The 24,163-nt window shown below is 39.4% G+C and overlaps 2 protein-coding genes across 4 annotated transcripts in view; one reads left to right on the forward strand and one right to left on the reverse strand.

The window, feature by feature from the left end:
* The window catches only part of LOC113946802 (toll-like receptor 1), a 12,712-nt gene extending 6,945 nt beyond the window's left edge, over nt 1-5,767 (reverse strand). The window contains exons 1-3 of the mRNA XM_027642601.1: nt 4,702-5,767; nt 4,353-4,537; nt 6-1,062 (exon numbers count right to left, since the gene is read on the reverse strand). Coding sequence (XP_027498402.1) covers nt 6-1,000 — 995 coding nt within the window. The 5' untranslated portion in view covers nt 1,001-1,062; nt 4,353-4,537; nt 4,702-5,767. The remainder of the gene's footprint in view (nt 1-5; nt 1,063-4,352; nt 4,538-4,701) is intronic.
* A 991-nt stretch (nt 5,768-6,758) lies between these two features.
* The window catches only part of FAM114A1 (family with sequence similarity 114 member A1), a 35,657-nt gene continuing 18,252 nt past the window's right edge, over nt 6,759-24,163 (forward strand). The window contains exons 1-6 of one of the 3 annotated variants that reach the window (XM_027642819.1): nt 6,759-6,871; nt 9,269-9,618; nt 10,414-10,501; nt 20,205-20,318; nt 20,478-20,584; nt 22,547-22,681. In XM_027642819.1, the coding sequence (XP_027498620.1) occupies nt 9,277-9,618; nt 10,414-10,501; nt 20,205-20,318; nt 20,478-20,584; nt 22,547-22,681 (786 nt within the window). In that variant the 5' untranslated portion in view covers nt 6,759-6,871; nt 9,269-9,276. The remainder of the gene's footprint in view (nt 6,872-9,268; nt 9,619-10,413; nt 10,502-20,204; nt 20,319-20,477; nt 20,585-22,546; nt 22,682-24,163) is intronic. The other 2 variants (XM_027642818.1, XM_027642817.1) reach the window with 2 other exon arrangements.

Here is a 24,163-nt window from a genome sequence, read left to right on the forward strand (position 1 = left end):
TCAGCTCTTCCAAGGATTTTAGATCAGCCAGCCCCTTTGGGACACTGTTGATCTGATTGTTTTGTAGGTTGAGTTTTTTGATGTTGACTGGCAAGCATTCAAAGACGGCATCTGCCAACTGATTGGAGGACAGGTCCAACTCTGTCAGAGACGCAGCCCACTGGCATTGTACATCAGCTCCGTCGTGGCGCAGCAAGTTGTTGCTCATGTCCAGATAATTCAGTGATTTCATACGGCTGGTCATGAAGCTTACCTTGAGAAGGCTCTCAAATTTATTCCATTGCAAGATTAATGTCTCCAGTTGAGTTAGGTTGTCACATTTTTGAAAAAGTAAGTCTGTTAAATCATTCTTTAAAAAATTTAAGTGTCTAAAGGGACTAACAGATGAAGGACAAAGCATATGAATCATCTCTGATTCAGCTATCGTCATGTCTGCAATATTCATGTCTGCAAATATTCTGTACAAGTCATCCTGATTGAAGTACAGATCTGTGATTTTAATTTTCTTCACTGTCAGTGCCTTCATAGAGGTACCTGAATAGTCAAAGTCATAGCTTTCGACATCCGACAGTTGAGTGACCCTGCTAATGTTGAAGTATTCAATGGATGAATGCCATACAGTCTGAAAAATATCCATGAGAGCACTCCAGTCCACTGACACATTTGTCAGTGTCAGATTTTGTAACTCAGAGCCTTGTCTGAAATTAGATAATAAAACTACCAATTTTTTTACATTGTCATTTGTGATTTCTGACAACGACAGGTTTTCTGTAGTATTTTGTATCACAACCCAGTCAAAACTAGATTTGGACTGATGTCTATTTGTATATAGGAGTGGCAGGCTCTTGATTTTTTGGTCAGAACTATTTTCTGGAAAACTGTTAGAAACAGGTGTAAGGGGTTCATTTTCCACAGACAGGCTGACATGGTTCCAAAAAGTTAATGCAAACAGACACTTGTAAACAAAAAAGTTTCTAAGAGAGCTCGTATTTTCTGACATACTGCTTTTTGTTTCCTTGGAGATGTTCAAAACTTTTCTATCTGTCCATCTTTGTTCTAATCCTGTTGGAAAACAAACAAACAAAAGCAAAAACCAGATTGTGTTATTAAGGAGCTATGCAGGGACCGTCAGAGCAATAGATTTTTTTAAGTTTCCAATTTCTCATTTTTCCCTTTGACTCAAAAAGCAATGAAGGTGCCTATTATCATTCAGGAGAGACATTATTTATTAACAGAACACCACTGAAAATTTCATTTGGTAAATACGTTGTATTTAATACATAATGAGTCAGTTTCTTAGAAAGCATGTCTGATTTCATAGCTGACTAAAATTTGCTGCTTACTTACAGAATTACTGCTGTGATTCAATGTATTATGAAGGCTTCCCACAACTGTGCAATATACTTCAATTAGAAAGTACATTAAGTGAGATTCTCTCCCGAAATACGTGAACTAGACTCAGAGACATCATTTTAAAATGCACTTGTGACTATAAAACTTGGACTGAAACTTAGGATGGAGGTTCAAGAGTCTGAATCAAAATCTGGATGTCTTTAGGTAGCTGAGATTGGATCCTCGGTGCTTATTTTAACTGGGAAAACTGGAGCAAGGGTTCTCTACTTATGCCATGAGAAAGTCCAGAGAAAAGTTTGCTTCTTGTCTGAGCTTGAGTATTTTCTGAATTTAGACTCTGAAAGTGGGGGATCCACTCGTCTAGTTTGTCAGGTGTACACAGAGGACACCAAACACACACTGGGAATATCTGCATGCTAAACAAAAATATACCAGTCGTAGAACCTCTGTACACAGAATCCAGCCCTGACCTAAGGTCACTGACCTCAAATGTCCCTGTTGTGAAAGAAGGGCTAATTTAAACACAGTTTAGTGGGAAAAAACATCATAACCATGGGTTTGCTTTGATTTTCCTAATGGAGGTCACTTTTTCTTTCTGAATGTAGGAGCTTAGGGTAGCCAGCCTCCCTTTAAGTCAGTAGCTGTGAATGCTGCCTTAAATCTCCTTTTAGATATTGCCATAACTCCATCAGACCACCCTTCCGAAAGAGGAACTGATAAGAACTTAGTTAGCACTTTCATACACGTAAATCTTGATTGAAAGTTGTTTTCTGGATTTCTGAAATCCTTTTATTTCCCCTTTTCCCTTTTACCATCCCATTACTTTCTAATCATAATTATTGCCTGAAGCTTTCCACAGTACACATTAATGACTGCACTGGCTTTCAACTTTCTCTTGATATTAAAATGGCTAAATTGTGAGTATATATTTTAAGTGCCTCTACATGAGGCAGAAAGAGCTATCACTTGTTGGACTAAATTTACAGCCTCAAGGACTACATCCTCTGTGCCATTAACCATTCCACAAGTTTTCTCAGAATTACACTACTGGGTGTAAAATATACATTCTCCTTGATCTGAAACAACCTATATTATGAAATCTCAACAGTACAACAGCAACAAAAAAAAACCAGTCCACTGAGTTCTTTCGTAAAGAATGCATTAAACTAGGCTTGGAAATCATCTAAAAATAGTTGGATAATATGGCAAAACTTTTCCAGCCTTTTTCAGATTTTCATTTGGAAAAATTATATTCGCCGTAGCCCTTAATAGGGATCTGGCCATCCTCTATCCTATTCTTCTGATTGTTTGGGTAATTCTACTAATGTATAAACAAATAAAATATGTAGCTTCATGAGAAATTAAAAAAAAATCTACGTTTAAATCATTATTCCTTCTTGGGATAAAATTTCAGTAATATCCAAGGACTAGATGAGAGAAAGATATGATTCATCCATATTTTTATTTTCTTTCTCATTCCTATATCCTGGCATTCAGTCAAATTATTTACGAGTACCTTCAAACTTCCTTTAGAATATCCTATGAAGCAACCGAATCAAAAACTGTTATAACACATAACCTGTGATCTGGGGGCTAGTGCTGGAGAAATTATCCTTTATAGTCATATTCCTTTTAATTCACAAGTGTCCTCAAGTCTTCAAACTTGACAAAAAGTACTTGCTATCAAGAAAAGCAACCCAGGTGGGTATGCAAACCAAGATCACAGCAAGAAATTGTCCTGTTGTTTAAAGAGCGAGAGAAGAGATCAAAACTGAGGTTTTAAGAGTTTTTCCAATATAAAATTGGTATAAACTGACTAAACTTTCGTATAAGAAATGTACAGAATATATTGAGCTATGGAGGTTCAATATTAAGATATGCACTTCACAAGTTATCACCCTAACACAAAACTCTAGTGTTACAAGTATGCCTTTCACAAGGATGAAATATATTATCAAGTTAGACCCATTCCTGAACTGTACAAAAGCTATTTTCATTAATTCACTGTGACCCCCTTAGCTGTGGGTGTAGTGCTAATACAAAGAGATTGCTATTTGGTCAGCTTCTTTGAATAAGAACATAAGCAACTTTACCCTCATTTCTTACCCACACACTTGAAAGTACACCATAAACTTGCTAATAACCCTCTGTGGAAAACATGGGTCATTTTCAAATAAGATGTAGAATAGAAAACAGTTCTAGCTAACCATATAAAATCAGTAAAATGAAAACTTGCTCACCAGAAATCCCTGCTCTCCGAAAAAGCAGAAAATGTACTCAGGAAAAGACAAAAAGAAAACTTCCTGTAATTCTATCCTACTGAGTAACAATATTTAGGAACGCCCAAACTTTTTATACAAATGTTTGTGCCATCTACTGACAGCTTGTAAAATGGCATTTGCTTTCCTCCAGACATATTTTCCACATACAACACTACTGTAATATCCGTATTATTCAATTATTATTGAACTATGTGTTTTCGTGCTTTGCAATAGATTAAACGGGGGAAAATTAATCTTTTTACCAACTTCCTGTCTCTGTTAATTAATATGAAAATAAGTACTCTGAGCAAGTTTTACACTGAAATTCAAACATCTCCTCTGAACTTAATAATGATCTAAGTTTACATGCATTATTGTGATTTTTTTTCCATTTTGATATACCGATTCAGTAGTCAAGTTATTATCAAGGTTGGTTTATAAAAGTACCGTTTGTCTTAGTTTAATTCACATTTAATGGGAATGGAAAAATAATCTCTCTCCTGCTCCAGCAGTGTTGTGATTGGGTTAAACAGAGGACACAGAAACAGTGGGTAGGGTTTGGTTTTCATTGGGTTTTTTTAATTAAAACAGAGCAGTGACTTCAGTATTGAATGCCCAAACACAGGGTTATTGTCCCAGCAAAGACATAAACCAGTCTTTCTTTATTTCTGCATAATGTTGGTCAGAAATTCTACCATAGCTGAGATCTAAATATAGAACTGCCACAATACAACCTACCTTACTGGGTTAGCATACCACAACTCATTCATGATTTAACACTTCAATGATTCAATGGTCTTGTACAGAATCCACAAAACCGACAGCGCAAGATCCACGTTACAGTCAAAATCACCATCTCTCATGGGTAAAACAATCTCCAGCTATCATGATTCCCCTATGACGCTACCCTTCCACAAGCTCCACTGAAAAGCAGAGGGAAATCCATAAGACCACTCTAGATTTCATTTTCAATAAATACATCTAACATTAATAAATTAAAATTCTCTGACACTTAAATTCTCACTGGAAGACCCTCAAAAGAAACGTATTACTTAGGCATACAAATATTTGTTCTGCTACCACCTACCTTAATGAGAAACTTCAGAGACTTTTTCCTGATAAGCGTGTAAGTCACACATCATGATAGGTATTTGTAATGCACATTTCTGAAAACTGTGGCTTTATTTTGTGGCCTCCTACAGTATCTCTCCTCAGTGATTCACAACATGTTATTTTGCCTCCTGTGGTAACAGTAATTTTTTTCTTTGGCAGACTACTGACAAAAATGATGTTATGATAAATTGTGGAACTGCTTTTATCATCCTAAAGGACATGCTTCGCCTTAACATAAAGTGGTAAAAAGAGGAAGGGGTATGAGGAACTACAGAGATAAAAAACACAGGTTGTTGGGCAAGAGCCTGCAAACCCTTTGCTCAACCCAGTATTTCTTTGGTGGCTGCAGGCACCCAGTGTCAACACCAACTGACTGGAAATGTGTGCATGTACCACCTAGCTTCTGTCAGAGGCATTTCCTGTAAACACAGTGATAACGAGGGTGTAAAGCAGCATATGAAAAGCTAAATCTCAGTTGTTTAATTCTGTAACCCCATGCATCGGTAGGTGCTCCTTTTGAGGAAGGATTAAACTTTCTAAAAAGGATACAATAAATTTTGATGCCAGCTCAGTGACTAGACTCATTGAAACTTAAAATGCCCCAGTATGAACATTATCAGTTTGGCCACAACAAATTATCTAGCATACAGCTGAATAACCACAACTGGCTAAGGGGTTGGGCACAAAGGGTTATAGTCAATATGGAGTAACATCAGGCTGGCAACCTGTCTCTAGTGGGGTTCAGCAGGGCTGCATCTTAGGCCCTGTGCTCTTCAACATCTTCATTAATGACCTGGATGCAGGACTCAAGAGAATACTCTTTGTTGATGACACTAAGCTACTTGGGAGGAGTTGTCAACTCCCTCCAGGGCAGATAGGCCCTGCAGAGAGACCTCAACAAATTAGAGAGATGGGCAATCACCAGCCATATGAAGGTGCTGGATTCTGCACCGGGGACAGGGCGATCCTGGTTGTATGTATAGAGTAGGGAACAAGAGGTTGGAGAGATGTGCTGAAGAAAGGGACCTGGGGGTCCTAGTCAATGGCAAGATGAATTTGAGTCAGCAGTGCCCTGGCAGCCAGGAGGGCCAACTGTGTCTGGGGCGGGCATCAGGCAAAGCATCACCAGCTGGTCGAGGGAGGGGATTGTTCCACTCTGCTCTGCACTGATGAGGCCTCACCTTGAATATTGTGTGCAGTTTTGGGCACCACAGTAAAAGGATATGAAGCTATGAGAGTGTCCAAAGGAGGGTAATGAGGATGGTGAAGGGACTGGATGGGAAGCCATATGAGGAGCAGATGAGATCACTTGGTTTGTTCAGCCTGGAGGAGACTGAAGGGAAACCTCATTGTGGTCTTAAACATCCTCAGGAGGCAAAACAGAGGGGCAGGTACTGACCAGCGACAGGACTCGAGGAAACGGCATCAAGCTGAGTCAGGCAAGGTTTAGGTTAGATATGAGTAAAAGGTTTTTCACCCAGAGACTGGTTGAGCACTGGGACAGGCTCCCCGGGGAAGTGGTCACAGCATCAAGACCGACAGAGTTCAAGAACAATGCTTGAACAACTGAGTTCAAGTTGCACGACGCTCTCAGGCACATGGTGTGATTCTTGGGGGGGTCCTGTGCAGGGTCCGGAGCTGGACTCGATGATCCTGATGGGTTCCTTCCAATTCAGCATATTCTGTGATTCTATAAAATTTACCCCTTTTCCGCCTCAGCGCGGACGCGGGGGATGCCGCCCGCGCCTGAGGGAAGCGCTTCTCCACCCGCGCCCGGCGCTCCCGGCCGGCGCCCGCCTCGCCTCCCCCGCCGGGACACCGCCGGGACACCGCCGCAGCCCGATCCTCGGGGGCCATGAGGGGCGGTAATGGCGACCAGGGCCGCTCTCCGCTGTGGGTCAGCGCAGCCTGGAGCTCGGGGGCAGCTCGGCAGCGGCGCGGAGCGGACCAGCCCCTTTGCTACAGGCGGGCGCCTCAGAGAGCCAGAAGCAGCGCGAAGCAGAAGCGCCAGCCCTCCCTCCTCCCTGCGGGCTGGTCGTCCCGGGCTGTCCGGCGCACTTTGCCTCCTCCCCCCGCTACTGCCGACGTGGCGGGGCGGGGAAGGGAAGAAGAAGGGGGCGCGTCGGCCGGGGCACTGCTGAGCGGTAAGGAACGCGGCGATTTCTACTTTTTCTGCCGCTTCTGACACTGCGGACTCCTCACTACACAGCTCTGCTCCAGAGAGGATTTCGAAAAGAGGGGGGAGAAAAGGGAAGGGGGAAGCTGTGGCCGCTGCGGTCTTGTGGGAGCGGCGCCCTGGCTGCTCTGCCCTTCCTGGGGCAGGGGGACAGCGGGGCAGCGGGGCAGGGCGAGCTGGCGCCAGGGGTGTCGCCTGCGCTCGCCGCGCCCGCAGCGTCCCGCGGAGGAGAAGCGACAGCGGGCGTCGAGCGAGAGGGGAGCGCGGTGCCGCCGCCAGAAAAGTTATCTCTCAGGCATGGGGACGGTGGTCCGTGCCCAAAGGCGCCCGGCGGCGGCTGGGATTTGCCTCGGAGGCGGGATGAAACCCCTCGGGCGGAGGGTCGGCAGGTGCCGCCACCGCCGGCCCCCTTAGGGCGGCCCGTTCCGGCTGGTCGGTGCGGGCCGGGCGCTCCTCTGCCGCCCTGTCCGGAGCTGGCCTTGGCATCTCCCTCACGAACTCTCTGTAGATTAATTCCCTTTGGGCAGAGTTGTCCGGGTTGATTTGGATCAGGATAGTCTCACGGATGAGAGGTTGAATGACTCCTTACCCCGGGTGCAGCACGTCTCGTGTGTTCTGACAGATCTGGTAATTTGCTATTACGTGCCTTGCTCCTGTAAGGAAGATTTAGCAGACAACTGCAGAGACCGTGGCCTGAGTGGTCCCCAAAGATGACCCAGTCTTGCAAAAATTCGTGTGTACACGTCTGTGCAATTCTTAAAAAAGTACCCGGGCTCACTCAGAGCTGATCTCCGAGCAAAATGATGAAGTATGTGTGTACAGGTTTTAGAGGTTTTGGTAGAGGATTCTCATCTCTGATGATGGACTTTTTTACCCATCACGCAGGGCGTACTGTTAAAACATTGACAATACTTACCTATACTAAAACATTTTATAGCATTTGCTGTATTTGTCATGGAGTACTTTTGGCAAATGCAAAGATTCTGACTTGTAAATGCATGTTTGCTGATGATAATTAAGGTTCATATAAGTTGGTATAATATAAGCGGTACCAAATGCTGTTTATTTATTTTCTTGTTCACTGATACCCAACGCTACTCTTGGAACTGTTCAAGCAACCGATCTTCCTTCAAGTGAGATAAACAGGCTGTTAAACCCACATATCTATACAATTCTATAGACTTTAATAAAATATACTCATTTAAATACTTACTTCTCAGGCAAATTTCTCCTAAATCCCAGTTATATTTTGCTTTTTTGCCTTTTTTTCCCCATTCTTCCGTCTCGCAGAACCTCATTTCTTCCTGTCAAGTACAAAGCTTTGAGCCATATTTAATTAATATGAGAGTCAATGAAAAGGCAACATCTATGGGGAGAACTGTATGAGTTTATTTTATGCCATGCAACTCAGCACAGTCAGGAGCTTGCAAGCTCTGTCAAGGGTTGTCTTCTGAGTAGAGTACCGGGTATATTGTTGTTGCCAACAAATAAGTGGTAGTAATCACTGTACAGTAGTCCTTTGGACTCTGCCAGTGCCACTCCTTAATCAACTGTAGAGCTTGCTCAATGGCCATATCTTTTCTTTGTGGATCCTCAGCCAGATGACTGCACAGTGGTGCAAAATACCTCCAAAGTTACATTGGAAGATAAGGAGTAAATAAGAGAAAACTGGTACGTAACTTTCAAAAAAGAAAAAAAATCAATAACTGTACCTCAAACAAGCTTACCTTGGCTTCAAAATTGAAGTTTAATCACACAGCTGGAATTTCAGGAGCGGGTGAGAAGCGTTGCACTTCCCAGAGAGCAAACCTTTGAGACAAGTGATGCAGAAACAGTGTAAGCAATAAATGTCTATGAAATGGCTCCAGGGACCATGGCCTGTCATGTTCACAAATTATGCCCCTTCTCCAACAGATAAATATCCCCACAGTTTTAGTCACACTGTGTTACCCTCCTCACCATTGGTCAGCAGCCTGTAGGAACCTGTGTATGTGGGGATGATGAAACAGAGAGGAAGAGCTGCTTGGCTGTTGCAGCTCTGATTATCCTGTTCTTCAGTGGTCTTTCATGCACACCTAATAGTGAATGTAAAAGTTAACCATGTGGGAGCTCTTACATTTAACTTCTTCAGACAAATGAAAATCCTTTCTCTCACTAAACTATATTTTGGAAAACAGTAGTGCTGCTCTTCATACTTGAGTGAGATCCTGCAAAGTGAATAGAGTATTTAGAGTATTATCCTGGTACCGGTGCCAGCAGGATGCATGTGCCATAGGGCTCCATGCTTTAGGAGGCCTAAACACTGTGTATTTTATAGTAATTCAAATGTTTATGAAACCTAAAAGACTTTGTTTTCTATATTCAGAATTGAAAATGTCTGAAGACATATCTGATGGCATCCCATCTGAAGAAAAACGTGAAGTAATGGAAATGCCCAGCAATGAGGTATTGCCTCCTGAATCAGTACCACACCTTGTAGAAGCTGAGATCTTGCATGAGTCTTCACAAGATGAACGTGGACAGGCCACTCAGAGTGCCAGTAATAGACAGGAAGGAGACATAGTAATTAATGAAAACCCTTTGACTGAAAAACTAGTTGAAGGTCTGCCTTCCAGTGAAGAGCCAACTGAAGACATACCCACTGAGTGCATTGAAACCGTAAACCTTGATACAGAACCTGAATCTGAAGAAACACTGCATGAACAAAGCAGTCCAGTAAGTAATACTTTCTTTTCTGTAAAAGCTCTCCCCTCCTTGGATTGTAAGGACAGAATTTTCTATCATGTACATGCTGTTTTTTGCAAAAACCTAGGGAGTTATATGAAGAAAACCTGCTTAGGGATAAAATAAATTAAATTGCAACACCAAGCTTTTGAAAACTAGGAATAGTTTAATTTCTCTTTGCCAGTATGATATTAATGTGGTCTTTCACATCTGACTGCAATAAAACTTGCATTATATAGGGATTATATGTTACTGGAGGCTTCCTTGAGAAAACAGTTTCTTAATATGATTTAAATATGGAATACTGATAATTGCTTAATGCTACACATTACTGTAGAAGGTGTGCAGCCCCTCCTTTGGCTGAGTTTATTGAACTCAGTTGTTATTAGTTCCCTGTGCACATTTACTGAATTGCACGTGTGAGGAGGCTCAGGAAGAGAAGCATCCAACTCTGGCTTCTGGTAAAACCTAGAAAGGAGGCAGGTTCCTGCCTCTCCCTAATAATAACCTTAGTAAACTTGTATGGCTTTATTAGATTTTATACCTGAAGAAATATTAGGACATCTGTAAAGACATCTCTGGAGTTTTAGGTGCTTTCAGGAACAGGCAATGTGAACGACGCCTTCCGTTCTGCTTTCTTATGCACAGAAGCTTGAACTTCGCATAATATCCAATCTATCATCGTTTATCAAACACTGGACTCTGTTGCTGACGGGTTCTTTGTGTTTCCTCCTGCCTTTTGAGAGCAGGAATTTTAAACAGTGGAGTAACATTTTTCTCTTACAGGCCACAGACTCCTCATCTAAAGCAAGTAGATGGGGAGCTTGGGGTACCTGGGGAAAGTCTCTCCTGTCATCAGCTTCTGCCACAGTAGGTAAGTGTTCAGTCAGTAAAGTGCATGGAAATAATTCATAGTTTTAATGTGTCATTAGACACATTAGTGTTGCATCTTAAGGTTTTATAGATAGTTTTGTCCTGATATGTTGGGAAGCATGATTTTATTAATTAGGAAGATGGACCTTCCTAAACTATTGAAGCACATAAATATTTCTTTGGGTCAAATCATGGACAAGGTGCTAGGCTTGATTGTACAGTTAGTGAATAACCTCATTGTGGCTTCTTCACAGAAAGGATCCATTATCTGATACAATTACTATCAGTCTTATGGTTTCTGAAGTCAAAGCACTGCAACCCAGATTCGTGCTCATGCATGTTGGTGGTTTATACACTGTGGCTTCTGCCTTAACAATAAGAATTCACTCCTCATAAATCATTCCAGCTTTCATTGCCACCAGGTGAAACTGTTAAGCCGTCACACCAGACTTCAGAGAGTAGAACAACATATTGAAATATGGGCCCTAAACTCCCTCTTGTGTACTCTCATTTCCAACAGTATGTCAGTACAAAATGTCCCTGTGAAGACTTTAGGTAAAACTTAATCGTTGCTCATCGAAAACTCACAGCCAAAAGGCGAAGGACACAAATATGTAGTAACCAGTGGGAAATAATTTCTCACAAAACAGAAATGTTTTGTAACAAAAAAGCTGTTAGCTGGTCAGTTCTCATAATGAATCCACAAAATACCTTTACAAGATGAATCTAGGAATGAAAATTACTAGTTACTAAAAATAATGGGTTTAACAGAGATACTAGTTTTATGATCCCGTACAAGGCTAAATAATTCTCCTTATCTCCTCTGTTCCATGGACAGTAAATTGTTTCTGTCTCTTTCTCAGAGGAGGGAAGTTTCCTTGTCCTCTCTTTTTTTCAGTTACATCCACAGTCAGGAGTACATAACTACCTTTTCTTTCACAGTCCAACCAATTAACATTTCTAATTAAATTCAGAGTAGGTTTCTAAGATATGTTTAGATTTGTAGAAATGAAGGTTGTTGCTGAAAGGAGCAGGCCTGCTCTGCCCCAGCAATGTATTTCTTCCTTGTCTTATGCTAACAGTAGCCCACATGTAATGATGGGGGAGCTGCTTTATGGGACTCATTTTGGAAAGTGCAACTGAAGTAAGAGCTGGATCTTTGGGCTGGATCAGTTTGTAAATTCCCCCATCTGGCTCACCATTTGATCCCGGAATGCTATTGAATGGGAAATGATGGGAACACACAGAACAGGCCAATGGGAACAAGAGCAGCTTAACTATCTGTGGAACTGCATAAGTGTTCTTAACTTGCATTTAACCTTAAAGTTCAGCGTTTGTCTTTCAGACTTGAAGAAGAACCTCTGTGCCAAAAATGTTGCCTTTTTTTTTTTTCCTCAGGCTGTTAGGTATAATAAAGGGTACTGCTTTCACAGACTTCCAAAAAACTTTGCCTCTTGCATTCTCAAACCACCATAAACAACAGCATTCTGAAAAGAATCTGGCTTAGTGTAATAACTAACAGTTGATCAGTTAGAATTGTGATGCTGCTGAATTTTGCAGTTAATTTTTAGAATTGAAGCAGTGGATTTCTTGGAACAGAGCTCTTTCAGGCTATTTAGTTTTTGTCTGCAAAATAACCATATTTACATTCTGCTTAGCTTTTGCAATAAATAGTATTCTATCAAATGGCCATTAAACAGCTATTTGTGAGCAATAAGATTATTTGTTACCAAACAGTTACTGTTGTTGTAGGCTTGCAGTGGCAATCTCACAGTCTTCTGTTGCTGAGAGGTTTTAGCCTCATGGAGCAATCAGTTTAGTGTCAGCAAGTGTATATATTTCCAGTGGGGCAGTACAGCCATAGGTATTTTCTTGCCTGACTGACATGAGCTTGCGTGAAAATGATGAATGCTGTTGGAAAAAGTTTAGGAGACAAACAAGAATGTGTGTTGTAGCCCTTCTTATTGTCTGATAAATCAACAAGACATATCTTTTTGCAGCCGTTTGTTGCTTTTGTCTATAAAACCTGCTTACAGAGTTGTATCTCTGTGCATTTCCATGGACTTTTTAATGATGTGATCTCATTTTTATATAGGCCTTATAATGTCTTGGTTCATATACAGTAAAAATCCATGTTTAATTGATACTGACTTCTTAACATATCATCTGACTGTATCAGCATCATAACTGTCTTCACAGAGTGTAAGTATGTGAACAAGTTTGTGTAGGCAGCCTGACTTGATAAGGTTGTGTGATGTCTATTTTGAACAGGCATTTCGTCACCATGGATGTATATTTTTAAAATTATTACAGTCTAAAAATGAGCATAGTTGGAACAAATCAAGTTGCCTTGGAAAAGGAGCATCCACATGCAGAAAAGGAAAAGGAAAATTTAATTTAAATTTTACGTGAAAGTGGTTGTGCTATGTCCCACTGAAGACCCATCTACTCTCTAGTTTCTGGCAGTGACCAAGAACAGCTGGGAAAGTACCTAAGACCAGATGTATGTAAAGCAGCAGTTCCCCCTGTTTTCTCATTTCCTGGAATCTACAGCACAGACAGACTTCCTGAGCCTGAGATCGGGGTAGGGTTGAGTTCCCATGTTACTAGCTAATAATTTTGAATCTAACTTTGTGAATTTATTAAATAAAATAGACTTTGAATTAAGCAGAAATCAAATGTACTTTTTTCCATTTCACTGAACCCAAGGTAACTTGAAAGACCACATAGATAGTCTTAGATTTGTTCCAGGAAATCAATGTACCAGGTAATAGTTCATATTCCTGATATAGAGGGCTTATTTCCTAGTTGTTTGTTATGGAAATTCATGCTTGATCCTGTGAAGTACTTTTTGTCTCTCACTGTCATAGACAGGATGTAGGACTGTGTAGACCACATATCTGCTTCAGTATGATAATTCCTAGTGAGAGACAAAGAAAAAAAATTGAAGCTTTTGGGAATTTCTATAGCTTTCTTCTTATTGTTAAATATTGATTATTCCGCTTCAAGTTACTCCATTTAATGTCTGAGCAGTTCAACTAATGTTTCATCTCCTATTCTTCATCAGAAAATAGTTTTGCAATGATCCAGTCCATCGTAAAGTTACTTATTCTTTCAGTGTAGCAAGTGGTATAAGTAAAGCTACTTTCTTGGAGTTAAGACTTAGCAGCAAAACCTTTGGTATGTGATTTTTCTGTTTCTCTGTCGTCATATTTGTACAACACAGCTCCCTGTCTGGTGAACTATGACAAATACATACTATTCCTTATATTTTTCTTCAAAATTGTACTTTGTAAAAATACCAGAAACAGTTTGAAGACTAAATAACATTTTAAAGGTCTAACCGAATACATTCTGCTTTTAACAAATAGTATCACAGAAGAACATAGGTTGGAAGGGACCTTGAAAGACCTTCTAGTCCAGGGTTTTGTGGGAAAGGTTTTGTGCATCTAGATGAGATTATTAGCATACTGTCCAGTCACATCTTGAAAACCTCCAGCACTGGGAACTCTACCACGTTCAGTCCCAGTGAGGTGTTCCAGTGAATGATTGTTCTTACTGTAAATAAATTTTCTTACATTGCTACCTATTTAAGACTGAGTTGAAATGGTTGCTCAAAGGATCTCAGTTTTGTTATCCTTCAAACTCTGATATAGAACTCACAAACACATTAGCATTTTTACTGCTTGGTTGTAATTTGTTTAGCATAACTCATTTTAGTTCCTAATAATAAGGCAGTTTCCACGTAATTTGTATCTCATTTCTCTTTAACTAACCCTGCACATACACCCAGGGATTATTTTGGTGATAGCTAGTCCAAAGAAAATGTCTGTTGTCTTTGAACTGATTTTGACATTATTTAGATCAAGGTCCCCACAACAAGGCAGTTGTGATACTCCTCTACACAACAGAGTCTGTAATGCCTTTGGATTAGTAGCAGTCACTGCCTAAACCATGTTTGAGGTCTGACACTAGATGTCACACTAAGCAAACTATTGAATTGGCTTCATCAATGAAGTGAAGCGATTTCTTTTGTTTTTAAAAGTACAAAAAATTTGAGGCTCCCCTTGTGGAACCACAATGGAGTAGAGACACTGAAATAGTTGCTAGAATGATGAAATGGGAGAAGTAGGTTCACTGTGATCTGGAGGCACAACTTGTCACACTAATTATCACCATTTTAGTCTCTTTCTTTTATATTGTATTTTTCAGTAAATCAGCCATTACACCATTTTAGTAACAGGGTTGATAAAACTCCCCTCTAACAGTAGGTGACCATTGGAGCTAAGCCAATTAATGGCTAGTAGCCACTGAAATGTGCAGTCCTACACTTGTCTTTTCCTTGCATTGTTTCCTTTTCTCCCTGTGCCAGCACTCATGCTCTTCTGAGCTCCCTGTAATCCAGTTTGGGAAGCTAAACTGACGTAAGAATAACTCCAGAGGAAAGAAAAATCCATTTTCTGCCTCCTCAGTCCCTTGAACCTGAGATCAGTGTGAGGGCAAGCAGAAGGGACAAGTACAGAACATGGGAAGGAGCAGAACCTCCCATATCTGCGCCAAGAACCATTATGTTAGCTTAGCTGCAACAGCAAACATACGTGAGGCAAAATACATTTTCAGTCTGTACTGGAAGCTTGTGACTTCCATTTTTAAAAGAACTTGTATGCTTGAAAGCTTGCCTGGTTGATTTTTCTTCCAGCTAAGCTGTCTGCTAGCTTAATGAAAGTGACTACTTTCTCCTACAAGCCTTTGTCTTTCATATACAGTGTTGTTTTGGATGAGTTACGGCATTCATAAGGTGCTGAAGTTACAGTGCTCAAAAGCTACATTTCCAAGCCAAGTCTGTTCTCTGTCATACTGTATGCATGTGCTTCACTCCGTGTAAGTTTAGGATGTTTTACCTTTAGGGCCATGGCTAAGACTAACATCTGTCAATACCTCTTACACAGTAAAAGTAGTAAAAAAAGTAACCCAGCTGTTTCATTCATGTGGTCTCTGAAATTCATAGTATAAAACTGAGTCTCTCTCATGCAGTGTTTGCAATTAATGTTCTGCTATCATGATTATTTTGTTCTTGTGCATATTCCTCATCTAGTTCCTTAGCTATCAGAATGGCATGTGAAAATATCAGACACCCATAGGTATGTATTTCCCTGGTATGCCAAAACCCATTTTTTGTCACTCGGTATGACAGAGTGAAATGTCACTTGAGATATCACTGTGTTCATGAGCTTGGATATTATTTGGGTATGTGTAATAATCAGCATTGCATAGTTTAAGTTCACGTCTGTCTGGAATGGAATGCAAATGCTTCTGATAATGTGAAAGTAAAGTATTCAAACATGGTGAATATCTTTTCCATTCTCTGTAGATACTATTTCCCTGTGTGAAATAAAGTACAATATTAAAACAAAAAAAAGGCTGGGTGTTATGCTTGTACTTTATGTGATCATAAAAAGGATAGTTAATCTCTTCAGAAGACTTTTTTTTTATTGCATAAATTCAGGTGATTCAGGGAAAACTGCTTTGAGCCTGAAATGGCATGGTGGTCACTCACCTGTTTTGTAAATAACACAGCTGCTGTAGCAACAACCTTCTTTTTCACAGTTCTTCCTTTTTAAGAATTCAGAATGCAAGTAACAGGTGGGAGGAACTGTGGGCATGCTTTTGGGGCTGGCAGTCCTGTTTGCTGTCTTTATGTCTTTTGACATGAGCTTATAGTTTAGAAGAGATTGAGAACCAATAAATTGTTGTAACAGTCTTTATGCCTGTTGCTATTATTAAAACCTTTAACCATTGCAATAAGAAGATCCGAATCAAGTCTCATCTGTTATCTTAATTGGAGATTTATAGATTAGATAGGATAGGTACTATGTGAATCTAGCCCATGTTTTTGTTTTAACTACAAGGAAGAGAAATTTCTGCAGGCTTGAAGTGACTGGAGTGCCAATACAGTAGCCTAAAAGTGAGCACAATGGGGTCTGACTTTGTAGTGTACAAAACCCAAGCACAGCTGGCTTTTCTACATCTCTATACTTCGTGTAGTGGAGTGATTCTCTTCCAGCCAGCTTCAGGGTCCTTAGTTTCTCAGTGAAACTAAGGAAACTAAGCATCTGGTGAAAGATGCTAATTTAAGGCCTCAGTCTTCATCTTTAGCTTGAACGAGATGAAGCTTCACTCATCTTACTAGACTAAATTTTGATGAGCTGTTCATCAGAAGTGCCCCATGGTACAACACAGGTTACAAAGACTGTGTGGTAGCCAGGAACAAATATCTCAAACTCTTCCTCCCTATCTGCACCACTGAAGTAGGGATTCCCGTTGCCTGGGAATACTAGATGGATGAGGGACAGAGATTCCTACAGAGGGCGGTTTAGATTTCAGACGTGCTGAACTGACCCCCAGAGGTGTCTGTTGGCCTCTTTCAGCTCTGCAGGGAATCCAAAGCTACTAAGCTGGGGGGTGGAAGATAAGAGAGCCTGCAGTGAAGTGGGATATGACTAAAAGCATTTGTGAGTGCTGTAATCTGGCCTTGAGCAGATCGGGCAAACCAAAAGGCAGGTCACATTGTTAGGCACTGCTTGCAAAACCTTCCTCAGATCCCAGCAAGCAACAGGAACAGTAATATTCTGTTGAGATTGCCAGCCAATAGAAAGGCAAGGAATCATAGAGGCACGAGAAATAAAAGCAGCAACACAAGGGAAAAAACGTACTTTCTTCCAAAAGCATGGGGTTAACAAAACCCATTTCATAGGTCTTCTGTTACAGATGAGTAAATGGGTACGTCAGAGGTGTTCCTAAGTTTACAATATCAGCTCAGTTGCATTACCACACAGACTATAACAAAACCAGTGCATCCTTATCTCTAAAATATAGGCTTATCTCCCATGACCTCTTTTATTTGTGTGCCTTTTGAAACTACAAATAATAATTTTCATTTCCAAAACAACATGTACTTCTGCCATGTTTGTGCATGTGTATCTAACTGTTGCTTCAGTTGTGGTCTTCTGATCTCATCTGGTTTTGCTGTTGTAGTCAAATATATGTGCCATACAGCTCACTTCAGGAAAGCCACCTCTTGCTGACCTAGAATATTTTCTTAGCATTCTAGTGCATGTAACCACAGCCCCCAAAATGCTGCCTTTTTTAAGTCTGTAAATATCAATACAGCAAATGTGTGCCCTCTCTTCTTGGAAATACTAGTTTGTCTGCAAAACTATGAGAACCAATTGAAAGCTATTCAACATAAAAATTAAAATTAAAAATGTTTAGATACAGAAAAAAGAATGAGAAATTAATCTGAAAATCCATAACTTTCACACAGAGTTGAAATTTTTGCTTGATGTTCATAGGGGCTTTTTATATAATTACAGGACCATAGTACTATGTTAGCAAGTCCAGTCAGTTAAGTCAATGGGAAGAATAGAACTCTCTTGCTCATTTAAAAAGCTGTGAGCAGAAGAAATGGAAAGGAATGTGACATGGAGTACCTATTACATTAGTTTAAAAGCACAATTAATAGTCATGTAAGTAAAATCTAGGAATTTGGGGATTAAATTAATTATTCCAGAATCTATTCATGCTAACATTTTCATTGTACCCATCAAAATATGCAGGAGATTGGGATTAGACTAAGAAGTACGCTGCTGTCCAGTATCTGCATTGGAACAGACTTTGCAAAAGGCAAGAAGTTTTCCAGTAATGACTTGAATCACTGTGGTGCATCACCTGGTATGTCCCATACAATTGGATGTACTACTGCAGCTTGTAAGCCATGAGATGAAATAGACAAAAGTCATTTGTTTTCTGTAGACAAGTAAAAGCATTTACCTTCCTAGGCTCCTTGTTTCAGTGTAAAACATCAGGACCTCATGCAGCTTACAAATTCCTTGTTTCTGCTGGTCTGTTCCTTAGGGGATATCTGTTCTTTGTGTGTTCCTTCAGATACTCCAGTTTTCTTGTACGTGGTCTTTCAGTAGTGCTGTTTCGCATATGTTTTCTAGAGTATATTTATTACTGAATTCATAGAGCACCTGATGTGCAAGCCATCTGGAAATCATAGAATCATAAATCTAAGCTTTCCTTTTTCCTACTCCATTTCAGATAGGTGTGCTGCGTCTTTATTTTAATCAGATGTTCAAAAGCATATTTATATGACTACACATACGCTTATATGTATATGTTTATTTAGAACACTGCAGAGCACTGGCAAGTGATAGGCTATTTTGTTGTAGTTAATATAACTCAGAAAAGATGCTTGGAACTTCTCTACTAGAATGCACACAGTTGTGGGAAAGTGTGGGCAACATTAATGAATCATTATGCTTAACTCAGATGTCTAGATATTTGCCTGAGCATCTGTATTAATACCTTTTCTGCAATAATTTATCTATTTATAGTTCAATTCAACCAAAGAAGTAGGAAATTGTCGTTAACACTTCTCATAAGTAGTTAGGCAAATAGTTAAAGCAGTTTAGATTGTCCAACTGCCAGAAGTGATCGGCTCTATGTGAGATGCAGTAACAATGTATTGTGCAAGAAAAAGTCACATCCTGTCACTATAGGTATTTCATTTTGTGTTGGAAAGAAATATTGCTTGTCTGGTTTGTTGTTCACTTTTTGCACCTCAGCTGATATGCAGAAACTACCAGCTAAGGAAGATGTACTAGCTGGACTGTTTGTAATGAGAGAAGCATACCATGGACATACTTGTGGACATATCCAGAAGCAAAATAGGCAGACAATTTTAGAGTAATCTTTTCTAAGGACAGCATTTTTCAACTATGCTTGGTGCAGATTAGGAAATGTCATAGTTTGAAATGCTCAAACTGCCACAGAAGATATTGCCTCCCCTTGCTAACTACCAGTCAATCCACCCTATCCTAGGATGTTACCAGTCCCTGTGATCTGCTAGTGTAAATAAACTCTGTGTAGAAAAGTAATCCTGTTCTGTCAAAAATATTCAGATAAAAATGGTAAAAACATTTATTCTTTATATTAAACTAGACCATTTTAATAGAGGGCTAGGGAGCCATCAGCTAAAGGTATCAAAATCTGCATAGGAGATAAGCTACCACAGGAACAAGAATTCTGTCTCTGTGAACTGACATCAGCAGACTTTACAGAGTATGTTTAAATAGTAGCTTTGAGGGGAGATACTTTAGAATTTGACCTCAAATGAGCAACTGAGGAGCTAAATCCTGAAATAACTTTGAGGATTGGAGTCAGTATTCATAAAATACTTACCTGACATAGCCCCTGTGCAGAAGACTGAAGAACAAGTTACTTACTTCAGCTCTGCAGACACACACAGCTCATTAATTTCAAGTTAATTGTTCTAGACTTTTGAAAACCAGATGAGGTCAAACCCTATGGCCTCAGGAAGACCATCAATTTCTGTTTAAACTGATTGCAATAGAATATTTAGCATTTTGAAAAACAGGGATTCAGACTAACATGTGCCACTGAAACAAATTTGACTTTTCAGAACCAGTGTAATTTGTATTATATTTCAGTTTTATAATTTCTATTCAGTTATTATACTAGATATAGTAGAACAAGTGAATTATTAACCTAGAAAAAATTAGGCAATTGAGGTAAGTTTAATAATTATTTTGATTGTCAGAATTTATGGAGTATAAGAATACTGCGCACTGCTATTTATGTTTTCAGGTCATGTAATTTAAAATCTACCTCTGCTGCAGGTCATGGAATAACAGCAGTAAAGGAAAAAGCAGGAACTACCCTAAGAATTCATAGTGCAAGTTCAGCATCTTCAGAAGCAGCAGAACCTCCTACAGCTGAAACACCAATTACACGTAAGTTCAAGTTCACCGAAATTGGACAAAACTCTTTGACACTGCCAATTAGTTCAATTTACAAAATTTTAAGATTTTCATCACAGAATACATCTTACTGTAATTTGTGTCTTGCAGAGTCGAAAGTATGCTTGTAACCTGCTTTTTTCCTCTTATTAGAAGCAGAAGATTCTCTGGACCAAAGCTCTTCTGAGAATATTCCTTCTTCTCCTACATCTGGATCTCGTGGCATGCTGTCAGCTATCACTAATGCTGTACAGAACACAGTGAGTCATTTTAGCTGGCCTCTCTACTCCAGTTATTTTTCGTTATTTTTGGGTTCAACTTCACTGTAGGTCACATTTTTTAAGTTGTAGGTTTAGTAAAAACGGTTGTGTTGTAAGTCTGTGTAGAGTCTTTTCCATGACAAAATAGCTGTTAAATTAAACTATCAAATTAAAAAAAAAAAAGTGAAACATAAATAACTTTTACAGTTAAGTCCTTCCAGAGAAACTGATTTGTTATAATTTTTGAAGGCTGATAAAATAAGAAAATACTTCATTTGCTTATTTTAAGGCTTTTGCTAAACTCTGTATTGTAAGTTCCTGACCTTTACCTTCACCTCTCTGTCTAGTCTGTCATTTCATATAAGCCTTCCCAGAAGGGGATCTGCTTGCAGAGTCAGTGAGGCAAAATAATTCTTTCCTATTACACTGTACTTGTATTTTGTGTGTTACACTTCATCCTTTTCTCTTTTTCTGTTTCAGCTTTTGCAAAGTCCTGTATCATACTGTTCCCCATCAATTTTTGTCTTACCTTCTTCCCCAAGATTTTTTACACACTATTACCATAGCAAATGTTTTCCTCTGAATTTTTCGGTATGGTGTTTTCCCTTGAAATTGTAAGAGACTTCAAACTTGGGCTATAAAGGCATAGAAGACTAACTCTCCAAGGAGCATGTTTTACAAACGGACAATTCTTTTTTTAGTGTATATCCAGTTCACTCTGAGTGCCTTGTCATTCTAATATCAAAGATTTTGGAGCCAGAAGGATATTCCTATAGATTATTCCTGAGACTTGCTACAGAACCTGGAGCTTGTGAGATCTAGACACAAGTAAGATTACTTGAGCATTGTATAAGATTGCAAATAAGAGAAATGTGCTTGTAGGCAGCCTGGAGAGGCTACTGTACCACAGGGATGAATGTGATACAAAAAGAATCACTTAAGGCCTCAGTAAGTCTCCTGTAATGCCATTTGAGGCTTTGGAATGGTTTTAATTATATCAGGTTACATCAGCATTTGAGTATCTGACAGACGCATAATCCAGATTGAGATGGAAACCTTTAGCCAGTGAAACTTCTTCAGTGCACATGAAAAATAGGAAGACACGAGAAAAACATATGTGTTTAAAAAGACAGTTCCAGAGTCAACACAAGTGCTAAAAATTTTAAAAATCAGTTAAATAAGGCAAGGTTCATGATGGACTTGGTTCCATACTATTCGTATCTAAAATGCATTCCCTCAAACTAGATGCCATTGGGTGAAATTTAAGTGATATTCATAAAATTGTAGAATGGTTTGAGTTGGAAGGGACCTTAAAGATCATCTAGTTCCAACCCCCTGCCATAGGCAGGGACATCTTTTGCTATACCAGGTTGCTCAAAGTCTGATCAGCCTGGCCTTGAACACTTCCAGGGGTGAGGCATCCAGAACTTCTCCTATTCCAGTGTCTCACCGCCCTCATAGTGAATTATTTCTTCCTGATATCCAATCTAAATCTACCCTTTTTCAATTTAAAGCCATTCTATTTTGCCCTATCACTGCTTGCCCTTGAAAAAAGTCCCTCTCAAGCCTTCCTGTAGGTACTGTAAGACTGTTAGAAGGTCTCTTTGGAGCCTTCTCTTTTCCAGGCTGAACAGCCCCAGTTCTCTCAGGCTGTCTTCATAGGAGATGTACTCCAGCCCTTTTGTGATATTATTCATAATTTTTTGTTTATTGGCAACAGTTGTTACATTTCCTCCAGTGTAAGTCTTCTAAATAACTAGAAATATCTGTATAGTTCCTTTTTTTTTCCTTTTGGAAAATATATTCAGAACAAAGCAAATGTATCAATCCTATTGTTAGTTTAAGTATAGAAAATTTAGGGACCTGAACATTCAAAGACAATGTTGACAAAAGCACTGCTCTTAACAGTTCATATTAGGATAAAGTGGGAAGAAAATAACCACATTGCATTTTTTTATACAGGGGAAAAGTGTATTATCTGGAGGCTTAGATGCTTTGGAATTTATTGGGAAGACAACCATGAATGTCCTTGCAGAAAGTGATCCTGGATTTAAGAGAACCAAAACACTGATGGCAAGAACAGTGTCACTATCTCAGGTTGGATTTATTTAAATACTGCTCAGTCAATGCAATTTCAGATTCTTTTTCCAGAAGTTCAGATGCCTCAGGGAGAGGCTTTATTTATTGCAATAGATAGTGGCTAGGTTTATGGAAATAAATATTATGCTTTGTATTTGCTCCACTTTATTTTTCTTCACAGAACCACAAAAGATAACGTAAAGTCATCTTTTCTGCATAATCACATGTGCAATAGCTGATTTAAATAAAATAGTATATGTGGTGATAAATCATTACACTCTGGAGACAAAATAAAATTGTTGGCATTTTGATAACAGCTGTAGATAGATATCTTCCAGCATAAACACAAGTATACTACTTTCCTTGGAAATGAGTAATACTGGAATATGACATACGTTTCATTAGGAATTAACACTATGAAAAATTGTATCTTAGTGTCCATGTAAACAAATGGTACCCTTACACAGTTGTGACTCATATATTTTAAAGTTCAGAGAAATTATAAAATCAGAAAAGAAGTATAAGTGCTGTCAGTACAAAATTATTTTACCTCTCGAGACACTGAGAGGAGGGGGGCTGTGGATATCATTAGACATTGCAAAGAACCTTTAATTTTACTGCATGTTTACTTCCTTGTGGAGAGGAGCAAGGTATTTTTTTTAAGTATGAACAGACTGATACTGTTGTAGTAGGCCAAAAGCAATTAACTCTTGTCAAGGCCCACAAGGCTAAAACGAGCTTTTGAGAATGTCTTCTTAAACAACCTGCATGAATTTGCACATAAAATCTGAGGCAGAATACAATATAAATCAGTCCTCATGGGTTGCACGTGTAAGACGGTGCTTCCTTTGCAGTGATGTGTTCATAAAACTTTGTTAGTTATCTTTTGAAGGCGGAGACTTCAGGGGAAAAATCTACCATCATAAGTTTTTTGTAACAAATGAATCACTGAAGAGAATATTGTAGAAATTTTGAATAATGGAATAGTGTAAGTGATGGGAGTTCACCTGTATTCAGAGGCTTGTACAAGACTTAAGATGCAGTTCAGATATATTTACCACCTTTACTGTAGTAAACTCATATGAGAGGCCATTTCCTCCTTGGAATAGAAGGAAGGAGTACAAGGTCATATTGGATACACTATTCTATCCCTCTTATATACTGAGAGAAGTGTGTAAGATCACTCCAAAATATCCCCAAGTATATAGAGTGTAATTCTGCCCCACCTTTGGTAGAAGTCATACCACGTTCGGCAGTCCTGCTGTCACATAAAACTGACTTTAGTATTTGCTAAAATTATTTTGAAGGAAGTATTTCTGTAGGTGCATTAGTTATGCAAGTAGGTGAGTAGGTCCTGAAAAATAATATGATTCCAATTTTGTGGTCTGTGGAATGGATTGCATGGCTCTTTAAGGCTGCATATGAAATAGTCCTTTTTATTTTTCTTTCATTATAATTGGTGGTTAAATTTATTGTACATTATCCATAGCTGACATTGCT

This window comes from Corapipo altera, unplaced genomic scaffold (genome assembly GCF_003945725.1).
Source record: "Corapipo altera isolate COAL_440 unplaced genomic scaffold, ASM394572v1 22, whole genome shotgun sequence".
Classification (NCBI taxonomy): Eukaryota; Metazoa; Chordata; class Aves; order Passeriformes; family Pipridae; genus Corapipo; species Corapipo altera.